Source organism: Nannobrachium achirus (genome assembly GCF_963921795.1).
Source record: "Nannobrachium achirus genome assembly, chromosome: 9".
In the NCBI taxonomy this organism is placed as follows: domain Eukaryota; kingdom Metazoa; phylum Chordata; class Actinopteri; order Myctophiformes; family Myctophidae; genus Nannobrachium; species Nannobrachium achirus.
The window spans coordinates 38144288-38156976 of NC_137818.1; the positions used below are offsets into that span (position 1 = coordinate 38144288).

The following is a 12689-nucleotide window of genomic DNA, read 5'->3' on the forward strand; positions in this document are numbered from 1 at the left end:
CAAGCTTGTAGATCGGCTATTTTTGCATTAGTCTGACCTGAAGAGTAAAGGCTCAATTATTATTTTTAAGCAAAGAAAATAAACTAACGAGTCCTCATACTGTACCTGTTCTCATAATACCCTTGTCTTTCCATGGAGTAAACTGCATGTTAGTGCAATGTGTGTTGTTCCCAGTATCCTGGTACTGTAGCATTTGATAGTACACTGAGCTGCATGTTCCATATCCATAAAACGAACAGAAACGTCACACATTGTGCGATCATGTAGAAACAGTCACGTGTTAGGTTGTGTATATGTACACATTGCATGCTATCTTTCTGGATGATTCACCATGGCATTTCATAACTTGGATAACCCGTGATGCAAATTACATAAACAGGACCCCGTTCGAGTAAAACATAATAATTCAACCCTGATGGGAAGAATAGAGACCACCTAACACTTTAATGCCAAACAACAGAAAGTGACAGGTACCTATTTAAGGCTTAGAGGCCAACGTAATGGGGAATGTCTCGAATATCTCATAATTAAAGGGGGACACACAATAGTACACTGTAAAACCCTGTATGTCAATTTAATAGAGAGTGCTAAAATGCACCCTTACTGGTAAATGTTTGCATTCTCACAGTTCAACTGAAACTCAGGATTTTGCAGTGTAGTTACTTGAGATATGTTCCCATGTGTTATGTTTCAGGTTTAGGACCAGAAGTACATCATGTACAGAGACTTCAAAAATGTTAAACCCTTTCCACCCAATGTTCGGTACAGAACATAGACTTGCATGAGATGAAAATTAAGTTTCGCCGTCTCACGCAATGCAGCTGTGTAAAGGGGACAAGAGCCTTCCCACCACAGTCAATTCAAACTGCATGCTTCGAAAGCAGCAGCGTGAAGCGTTGTGAGCTTGTAGATCTGCTATTTTTGGCTACAGTTCTCAGAATATGGGTTCAAGTTGTTAATATAAAAAGGACTGGAAGATTTGGATGACCCCCTGTAGGAACTCTGAGGACCCCCTAGGGGTCCCGGACCCCCTGTTGAAGACCCCTGCTCTATTGTGTTAAATAACACAAATAACATACGCCTCTCCAACGCTCTCCCTTTTAACATGCATAAATACACTCACATCAGGACAGCAGGTACAAGTGTTAAACTACATTTTATCATAACGCTAAGGTCCAGAAATTCTTGACTAAAAAGGAAGCAAGGTAAGAGAGAAAGAAAAAGAAAATGAGAGACTTAGAGACAGACAGACGAGAGGGACAGAGACAGGGGGTAGAATTAGCCAACTACTGTAACATGTACAGTATCTCAAAGATAACCTTTCAGCATTACAACTACTTTGTCTTTGGTCACTCCTGTTAGACATACAGTATGATACTTATTCTGGTAACAATATGTACTGTAATGAAGTTATAGCCGTAACAGTTCACCAGGCATAGCAGATCAACCCACCAGAGTACAGTCCCATCTCCCGAAGATCTTCATTTTCAAGCGTTTAGAATATTCCAACAGCATTGGAAAAAATACCAAAACTTTTGATGAGGTAAAAAAAAATAATAATAATAATTAAAAGAGAAATAACATCAACTCAGACTAGAAGCATGTCTGTGGAGACATGGAAGATCCAATAACTCCTCTCTGCTGAAAGCCGTGGCACTCACAGTGGAGTGGAAACGCAGCGAGTCGCACTGTGCTCAGCTATTCCACTGTGTTTCCTCTCAACTACAGCCACCTGCCCCGTTGCATTCTATGGATCTGGATTCGATCTAATTACCATACAGCTGCCAATGTATCCCTGTCAGGACCAAAGGGAAGAACAGTGGACTAATGTAACCACCCTTGACCCGGACACATGCAGACTGGATAGAGACTCCGATGCCCAAGCCTGCTTCAGTTTTACCACTCCCTAAATGCACCTCCCCTGTTGAAGAGGGGCAGATTCAGTCCTTTATTGACCCTGGGGGGGATCTGTTTGGCAAGCACCCAAGTTCACCAAGTAAACACTACAGGCGCCTTTATTAGCTTGCTATGCTGAGAAATGCCAATTACAAACTTGCAACAACCGCATTCCCCGACACTGTACCTCTCAATTATACAAGAGAATACACAAGATTATAATTCATCTTATCTTGAGATAGGAAGCTGTTTTCAAAATAAGACTATATGAATATTTCAAATAGTGTACTTAATTAGAAACCAGTGTTGTGCAGTACTCTCATCTCTCAAGCCCACAACACAGACCATGCATTTTTAACGATCACGTCATAGAGATGGAAATTGAACATTAGTGAATTATTGAACATGTAAGGAAAAGAGAGACTCCTTCCAAACGTAGTTAGGCTGCCCCCTGTTTTTACAAAGGCACGGTGTGTAAATCGATGACCAACAGATTTCAAAAACAGATCACAGACATGCCCTAATTCTTCACTTCACCTGGTTGTGTACTCATCTAGCTCCTATAGCTTATGCCACAGGGCTCCCCACTGCCACACATGGTTAGCACAGTTGGTACCACTGGTTACACAGTCTGCTGTGACATGTTTGCCTATTGTCCCTAGGATGCTGTCGCCTATAAATGTGTCCAAAGGTGCATCTGTTAGGTACTGGCCTGCTGCCGTTGGTCCCTGCCCACCATCCTTACTTGCCTGGCTTCTGCCCAACCTTGTCAGTAGGAGCTAATCCCAAACACATGCTGTCCACTTAGATAGCCAAGTCACAGAAGGGAAACGGATTCAGACAGATCTTTCAAATACATAAATGTATCGCCACGCATGACAAAAAAACAAACATTGAAATACAAAAAGATTTAGATATTTAGTTTGACCATAGTTCTGCCCTTTCTCTGTCTGCACCCTCTGTAGGGTGGGATATTGGAGAGGAGGATATATAAATATAATGGGGTTACAACGGAAAACTTTCGGCGCGCCCGTTGGCCTACTGGTCCAGGTGCATACCACATAGGCATTGCCACATAGGTATTGATGCCTGGCGGCGTCGCCGGTTCGATTCCCGATCCGGACAACCTTTGCCGCATGTCACTCCCCGTCTCTCCCCCCATTTCCTGTCAGTCTACTGTCCTATCCAATAAAGGCCTAAAAGCCCCAAAAAAACGAATCTAAAAAAAAAAAAAAAAAAAAGACGAAAACATTCAAATTAGTAAAAGAAATCACAGATGGAGAATAATTACTACAATATGTGCAATAGCGCCAATAGCCTGTCATAAGAGTGTAAAATGTATTAGATGCGAGCAGAGTGAAGTTTAACATACTGTATAATATATAAATACTGTGCTATAGTTTTATTAGTCATTTGAATCTCCAAGATCTGAATTATAAATCTAAGAACATGATGCAGCTGCATTGTTTTGTTCATGTAAAGTTAGAAACACTGAATAGTTGCTAGACGGTTGACCCTGCTCTGAACAGAACTTCTCCATTAAACCTCCAGTTAAAAATGAATGGCTCTGGCATTTAAGGGCTTTCAGTGTACTGTGTACCCAGCCAGCTACACTGACAGTCTGCGGTCTTCTTCACTATGAGAGAGACGCCCCTTTGTCCTCTTTAGGTTTACACAAGTCTTATTGAACATGGACCAATGAGAAGACGAAAACAAGAATCTGTGACTTAAACTCTCAAAAAGGAGAGCAGAGAGAGGAAAGCAACCAATAAAAGTAAAATCTATACGGTACTAAATAGCTCATAAAACCATCTTAGTTTTTATCCATTGCATATTCATTTATTATTTATCAATGGGGTTAAAGGGAAAAACAAATGATGTGGTAATTTCTTGGAGATGTAGAACTCCTAAACAAAATAACATCTAAGAGACGAGAACAGAATAGACCCAACCACCCAAAACCCAGTACATGAAGCGAATAATATGTAAAAGATAATTGGAAATGTTATTATTTAGGCCAAGGCAACCGGTATTAAAACTGATTCGTTTTATACTAGATATTCAATCGATTGGTGCCTCTAATTGTCTTGAATAAATACTTGTGAATAAAGTGCGGCTTCCCCCACTGGACTTCAAAGTCTACAGTTTGAGAAAAACAGAGATGAGCTATTGATGCGTACTTGTATTAAGGTCAAGGATCCCCAACCCACATGTGCAAAAAATACAATTGTAACGGAAAAATAAAAATAGAAGTAAAGTACTCACCTGCATGAGTGTCTGAGAGAGCAGATTGTATGTTGAGATGACCCATGGGCAGAACAAAGGAAAAGCATGGATGCAGAAAATAAAAGAAAAAAACACAGTATTAGTGCACGCAAGAAGCACGGTTCAACACTGCAGTTCAGAAGGGATAATACAATAATCTGAGTGCCTAAACCACATGAAGCCTAGCGTCTCTATTGTGAGCAATGGGCATGTCATAATAGGTGAACATTCGGAGAGAACAGTAGATCTACAAGCTCACATCATTACAAGCTCACATCGTCGCATTGCAATGCAAGCTTGTAGATCTTCTATTTTTGGTGAAGAGATTTGGTGTATGGGGTGGTTAATTTACACTTTGTTATACGACAGTGTTGCAAACAACTGATTTACAACTAAAGAATGCATGCTTGTTACCCCAATAATGGGTCATCTAATATCTTACAACTACTGAGCCTCAATTTAAAAAAACAAAATAATTCTAATGACACCACATTATTTTCATGTGTGACAGCCACAACATTAGCCTTAAGGCAGCAATGCCCAGGTTTTTGATATTTTAGTCGCATTGTAATTTCATTCGTTAATATGAGTTACTACTGTAGTGGTTTATGTTATAGTTATTTGTCGTTTGATTGAGTGTTACTTATGTCCTAGGCGCGACCTCACCGCATGTCGCAGTTTACTATCAGAACCGTCCGGACGGGTAACGCCTGACAACCTGACACATCACTGTGACATCACAGGTGACATCACAGTGATGTCAGATACTCAGAGCAGGGATCTCCATATATTGGCATAAAAGGGATTCTGTTAGGGATCTCCATGTATGGGCATAAAAGGGATTGTATCCCAAGATGATACCCTATTAGGAGAACCACACTAACAGAATCCATATACAGTATGGCCTAGACAGATGGTGCGACCTCGTCCTTTAGGGCAAGTTCGCTTTTCGCCCTTAGGCGTCTTATTGGTGTATTCCATTTTGTGTTAGTAGTGGTCTGATCACCCATGATATATATTCCCCTCATGTCGCATTTTGGTTAGGTCAGTCATGCTGTGAAGTTTATTTCTGGGCCCAGAATTATTGTTTATAGTATTTGTGTTAGGAAAAAAGGCGGTCTCTCACTCCAACCAACTCGGTTGGTTGGAGTGAGACATGACATCATGACATGCAAATATTAGTCCAACTAGGGACACACTGAATGAGAGAAACATCTTCCTCGACCATAGGAGGGTTATTTGAAGCCATTAGTGTGCTTCAAAAACAGATTAATAAGGACCTGGCCCTTCCTGCAGGCTCCAGCCCAGACCACAGAGCCTGGAGGGCAGTATGGTTGACCGGTCATCTGACAGATGGTCACTTATCCTGGGGTACAGAGCAGCCTAGGACAGGCCCTCTAATGAGAGACGTTCCTCAATAATTCAGCAGGTACACTAGACAACAAAGAGTGAATCCTCCATGGATGGCTGTTACCCATCATTATGAAACAATAAAGCACTGGTAAATGAGGCTACCATCAGTGTAACCTCATTCCCAGTTTTTTGGAGCTGTGTGAAGCACAGGCTCCCTATACGTGGCCGTGTGGGTGTGTCTGTGTGTCTGTGTGTGTGTATGTAGCCTGAACTTCCTAAACTTCGGCACGCCACTAGTCCCACAGTTTTGCCACCACACACTCGCGCCATATGTCAAATCGACCGGCTTACTCGGGAATCATGGGCTATTACTTTTCTAAGAGAAAGGTTCTATAGTTTAATTGATATTAATTTATTAGTGAATTAATTTTCCCCATTGACTTATAATGGGAATCGCAAAAACTCACATTCAATTATTTGTCTCTCGCAAACCATAGGGGCTAGAGTTTCAAGACTTGGAGAGGAGGTTCATAATGATTTCAAGGATTAAATAAAAAATAATTGTGTCATTTGGCCGCATGGTGGCGCCATAACACCCCACTTTACGCTTTGGCCTGTAACTCTTGAACCGCATCTCCCCATATAGGCCACGCCCATTTGCGCCATGATAGATTTTCCGCCATCTTGAATTTTCTCCAAAACACACTTTTTGCTCCTTGTCCTACATATTTTCTTCAAATGTCACAAAAATCGGTACACATGATCCACACACACACACACACACACACACACACACACACACACACACACACACACACACACACACACACACACACACACACACACACACACACACACACACACACACACACACACACACACACACACACACACACACAGCTCCACTTCACACGGGTGTGATTTTTTCTAACATGAAGTACTGGGCTACATGTTGTCCAGCCTACCGGAACTACATTTTAGCCTATCCTCTGTATGTCCGGTTACACACATCAGGAGGTCCATTTTATATAGGGGGATAGCTTGGTTCAAATGGGGACATTTAGACTTGACAATGTTTATAAAATGCCTATAAAGATGCAGATTGCTAGTTACACAAAGCAAAAAGGGTGACCTCGATATCAAGTGGACATCGCAACACAATCAGCATTTTAATCAACCATAGTGAGACTACTGCTTGTATATCGGCATACACCTAATGTTCTGATCATTGTAAACCACAGCCAGATTAGCATCTCTTAAATCACTCAATTCCACGTGATTTAACAGTTAAATCAATACCTGGCCTTTGTGAGGGAGATTAATCAAACACTCCCCGGTTGGTCAGCTTTAATCCTACAGTTATAAGAGAAGCACTGGACAAGGTGACAGACTTGGTCTGACTCTGTATTGAACAAACTATATCTAACATCCACATCTATTTGACTACTGGACTAAACCAGAAACCAGGAACACATTATATTTAAAAAAAACATAAGCATGATAATTCATATGCGTTATATATGAGTTATATGCTTTTTTGATGGACAACAAAATAACCACTTGCTGTACTGTAAACCATACAGAACATACAGTATAGGCCTACTTAGTTGACTCGACTCCCAAGGGATAGTTAGGGCTTAGTTGACCGGATTCCCATGGGTACTAAATATCTTCACCGATAGCCGATCTACAAGCTTGTAATGTGTTTTAAGATTTTAGATCTGCCATTTTGTGTGAATGTTCCCCCCAGAAAAGGGATGCAAGGGTTTGTGTGATTAAGCTTCATAGGTAAAGGGAATATGCTGTGTAGAACACGTGGAATCGCCTGATTTAGTACATTCAGAGTATTTATCGGTGCAGTAACTCACCCTCTGCTGTATTGTTGCATGTTTATGTTCCATGTCCCTCTTCTCCATCGCTGAGTCGATCACCAACTGGTCCAACTGAAAACACGACAACACCGCCACAACAACAAGATGACTGTTAATGAAGTGCTGCTCTGTCCAAAGCTCATCCAGAGAAGTTCTTCATTTTAGAATTATTCTAAATAATTCTCAGTGAATGTCTACATGAGGGCTAAAGTGATTGCGGGTAAGCAAGAAGTATAGTTTAGGCTAGCAGAGGTCTAAGCCTTTAATGATCAATGATCTGATCAATGTTTGTTAATGAAGAATCGACTTGTTTTCAGCGATGAGCTCACTGTGCAAACAGCATTGCTTTTCATCAACACAAAGCACAACATGAGCATCTGAAATATAAAAGATGGATGCAGCTCTAAAACATATCATACGGCATATAAACTCAGCACAAAAAGAAAGGAAACTTGACTTCAGTCCATTATATCTCCCCTTTCATAATACCAATTTGTACTGTGTTTTATATCATTTTCATCGTTGATTCGTCACCTTTACAACGAGGTAACAGTTTGTAAGCATCGGGCATTCGTGGAATGAGCACCACAGCCAATGTGTGGGTAGAGCCGACCCAAACTTTGCCAACATTCGGTCCATTATATCCCCCCCTCTAATAATCCCAATTTGTATTGTGTTTTATATCATTTTTATCGTTGATTTGTCAAGCGCGGGGAAACAATTTTGGGACACCAGGTTGAAAGTGGTTAAACATAATATCACATCAATCAGTACTGGTGACACAAATGGCCCTGTCAATATTTGTCAGCTCTAATCACGCCTTCTGGCCCAAGGCCTGAAATCCAGCACATTGAGCAGAAGCTGGGCGTTGAATGGTCATAAAGAGGCAGGTTCCTGCCGTTTGGCTCACCTCAGCAGCAAGTTTCTTCATGTAAGGGTCAATCTCATCCAGGAGGTTGTAGCCCTGCTGGAATAGTGAGTACTGGGCATTCATGAACGACAGCATCTTGGGAAGACAGACAAAATGTTGTTATTCAAGAGATGTTCACAGGTTGCAAATCATTATTTGCAGATTGAAGGATGGAGAGAGTATTACATACTGCATCTAGGATCTCAAATTTCTTCTTTGCCTGGAGGACATTGATCTGCAAGGAGAGAAGGATAGAAAAACGTGAATGAACAAGTATTATCCACCTGTTTCCCCGAGAATTTACTGTAGCATTATTTGCAGGACACTTCCGGTTAACAGCAGACATACAAGCTCACGTCGCGTCGCAGATGCAACCGCTGTGAGCTTGTAGATCACTCTCGGCTGCGGCACCGGAAGCTGCCTGCACATTCTGCGCAATGCACGATGGGATGTTGGAAAGTTGTGGATACATAACGAAAACATGGAATCAATTAAATTATCTACAGATTGTAGCTCAGATTTTCAATGTTTCCAATGTTCACTTCGCTGTTACATGCACAGGAAAGGGAGTCCTTATACGCAGAAACAAAGTCCAATGCTCCAATCAATATTCCTGTAGTTCTTTTGAAGTACCCCACATTAATACGGCAAAGAATGTTCCAGTTAACTTAGTAGTCTCTCCTGGCACCTTGTAGTCCATTTTCCTTAGAATTTCTTCATCCATTATTTTTCTGTTTCTTTGTCTGTCATCTGTCTGGTGTGCGCCCCTTCACTCTGTGCCCACACTAATTAACGCACCTGCATTCCTGTGCTTCCTATTTACACACCCTGTTCATGTCAATCACATGCCCGGCTTGCCCGCCACCAAGTGTCCAGACATAGAACTACAAATTAACCAAAATAACATGCCAAGGCCATAGGAATTTGTGCTCTAGCATGTCAAATGTTTTGTGCTATTACAGAGACTGTATTCGAACAACACCCTCTAGTGGACAATATATATTTAGCAGCCTATACATTTTTCCTCTCAATATCCCACCAAGCCTGAGCTGAAAATCACCTCTCCTCCACCAACATCGTGTTGTGTTAGCCATCGTTGTAATGTAATGAAAATGGGGGTGGGTGGGTTATAATAAACATAATCAATGTTATAATTAAGTGCAATTAAAGGAGTAATTCACCCCCAAAATGACTTTTTTTCTAATGATTACTTGAGTTCAATAATATGTTTTTGTATTTGTCGTATTCTAAAGACAAAAAATTTGATTATAGTAAATTTACCCCCATTAATTCTGGATGGGGACCCAAATGCATGGCCCTGGATGGGGACCCAAATGTATGGCACTGGATGGGGAAACCATTAGGGTAAATTTACTATAATCAAATTTTTGTCTCAGGAATGCGACAAAAAACTAAAGATATTATCGAACTCAAGTCTCCATGGCGTGAGTAATCAATAGAAAAAAAGTCATTTTGGGGGTGAACTACTCCTTTAAGTGAGTCATTAGAGAATAGAGACCTTGAAACAAACTGTCATTTTTGCAATCAATGCACAACTTCCTTTTACACTTTATCTCAAATAGGATCGGGCACTGTATATGAGAGTGAACTTGTACATTATGGCGCAATTCTGCCTTGAGACACTTTCAATTAAAACTTGAAAGGGTAAAATCTTTGACAGCAGAATGCAAAGGGTCGGGAGGGGGTTATCATACCACACTGAATCAGTGTCTTTGTTCCTACAGGCAGTCATTATAGTGGTGATGAGGAGGGCACAGCACGCTGGCAGAATGAAGCCACGCTGGATAAAAATAGACCAGGGAAGGCTCCGTGACAGCAGTATCACGTTCATGTACTGTACTGTAGGTGGACTCATGGACATCACTGCAGGCCCTCAGGAAACTCTGGGATACTTCAACTCTATTGGCATGATTAGTCTGTTTGTCCCTTTATGTCCCTTAATTTTAATCTCAATGTATAGTCTCTTAATCCCAGTAGATCTGGAATCCCTATTTTGCACAAAAAAATATATTTTCATCTTTTCAAAAATGTTTTTATTTTTATTTTTTATAACCATTGAGCTAAAATAGCAGATGTACAAGTTCAGAACACGTCGCAAAGCGATGCATTGTGAGCTTGTAGATCGGCAATTTTTTGTCTGGTTTAAGTGGATGTGAAATGAAGATCAATCATTGACCACTTTCACTCGTCAGTGTCATCATACTCATACCCAATAACCATGTGGTTTCCAATAGGGATGGGACGATATGAAGATTTCATATCACGATTATTGTGACAAAAGAAATTGCGATTTACGATATTATCGCGATAATCAAAATCCATTATCCTGGGGTGGAACATTTGCCAAAAAATAGCTGATCTACAAGCTCAGAACGCGTCGCAACGCGACGTGTTGTGAGCTTGTAGATCGGCTACTTTTTGGCAAAGACATTTGATAGAGAGTGAAAAAAAATACTGTATCAAGTACATTTATTATGAGTTCCTTTTACCAATTATAGAGGGTTTAAGTGGTAACAGATATGCAGCTTGGCAAATAAAAGGTGAATTGATCCCAGTGCATGACAGAGGGCGATATCGCGATAAATTAAATCTACACGATACGATTATCGTGAGTGTTTTTTATCACGATAAACGATAATATCGCGTATCGTCCCATCCCTAGTTTCCAACCCCCCAGAGTATGACGTGAGTTCTCTCCACTGACCTGCAAGACGTAGTCGAGGGCCAGGTGTCGGAAGCACTTGCGGGTGATGCTGAGCGTGCAGGTGGCCTCCTCCACCTCGTGAGGCTTGTTCCTGGGGGCCTGGGCGTTCTTCACCTGGGCTATCTCCAGGTCCTCACGGACCCTGTCAAAGTGCTTCTTGGTATCCTTGAACTTCCGGACATCCCTGAAAGATGGAGAAAGAAAGAAATGAGACACCCGGTGTGGTCGTTTCTAAGCTGGGCGATGATGAGATGAAAGTGATTTTGCCGTTATGCAGGGTCATAACCTATTACAGTAGGATTGTTTGTGCTATAGTATGTATTTGGCTGCAAAGAGGTCTCACGTTTTAATATTTCAAACCTCAAAATAGGTTAAAAGTTCAAAACGGGAAGTTACCAAAAATGCAGCGGAACTTGGCTTTTTCTACCCGTGTTAAATTCTTTATATAAGCTGAACTACAAAACCTTGCTGAAACATCACATCTTGAGGTCTACTTACTCTTTCACAAAGTTGTGCAATTGCTGCTTGACAGATCTCTGGGCTTGATCAAACAGAATCTGAAATACAACAGAAGAGGCAATTAGTATTATGTTGATAACGATAAGTATTTGTTATGAGCAGCTATTAATAGTTCCCAAGGGGGTAGATTTTAAAACAAGTATTGTGCAAGTACATTATACATTTGATAGGCATGGCCATGTATGTATACAATACGAGTTTGTGTCTTGTCTGAATTGATTATTAGAGCTTCACACGAGAATTTGGCTATCTGGTTATATATAGTAGGCATTAGGCAACCACACTTGCAATTTTAATTGCATCTTTTCTAGTTACAATCATGCTCAGTTCCTGTACATCGACCATGATAAGGAATATTGAGAAATCCATACACAACGTTACTTCCCCGGCTGAATATAATTCTGCTGTAGCTATTTGTATGAAGCTGATATTAAAATGGGAAGGCAATCCTAAAGATGGAGGACCTTTTACATAAAACGCTGCTTTCTCTGCTTCTCCCCCCCCCCTATTAGTATCGTATAGAATAGAACACCAACAGAAAATACCTCATAGTATCACTTTTAATCTGAACCTCATGGTCATTTGGTTATTCCTCATCCCATGGAATAAGAAAGGAGGCAACACTCTACTGCAGCACTATTTCTCAAATTCCATTCAACCAACAGAGGGCGCTAAAGTCCAGACTTTTCAAAAGCAAAGTAAGGGGGGAAAAAACACCCTTTCATGGCTGCAAAACAGCATGGATGCACAATGTCACAGAGAGTGAAACAGACCCACTCTAACACATAAACACCACGGTCTGCATTTCTATTTCACCATGCGTCCCCCCCCCCCCCTCCTCCTCCTCCCTCCCTCCGAGAACGTCCTTAGTGGCTGCTCATGCGGTGCTGCTGCTAAATAGGTCACTCGGCCAGAAAGGGAGGGAGTCTGGGAGGAGGAGAGTGAGGAAGCAGAGTGGGAGGAGAGCAGGCTTTTGGTACCGCGTGACGACACTGCAGACTGCAGAGCCTGCATCCGATGCCGTGTGCAAAACCCCAGACAAAATGTCATCACTGAAACCAATGAACTCAGTGGTGGTGGACCAAGTAATTAGCAGAGTCTGTGGACGGTTTGTGCATGCCATCTCTGGCTGAGTAATCCGATATGAAGT

At 41.4% G+C, this 12689-nt stretch overlaps 1 protein-coding gene across 3 annotated transcripts in view; it reads right to left on the bottom strand.

Moving 5' to 3' along the window:
- acap3a (ArfGAP with coiled-coil, ankyrin repeat and PH domains 3a) overlaps positions 1 to 12689 on the bottom strand; it is a gene marked incomplete at its 3' end in the record, with an annotated part of 100105 nt that overhangs the window by 21776 nt on the left and 65640 nt on the right. For all 3 annotated transcript variants that reach the window (XM_080733329.1, XM_080733327.1, XM_080733328.1), the window contains exons 5-10: positions 11519 to 11577; positions 11021 to 11204; positions 8486 to 8530; positions 8296 to 8391; positions 7383 to 7457; positions 4162 to 4173 (exon numbers count right to left, since the gene is read on the bottom strand). In XM_080733329.1, coding sequence (XP_080589455.1) covers positions 4162 to 4173; positions 7383 to 7457; positions 8296 to 8391; positions 8486 to 8530; positions 11021 to 11204; positions 11519 to 11577 — 471 coding nt within the window. The remainder of the gene's footprint in view (positions 1 to 4161; positions 4174 to 7382; positions 7458 to 8295; positions 8392 to 8485; positions 8531 to 11020; positions 11205 to 11518; positions 11578 to 12689) is intronic.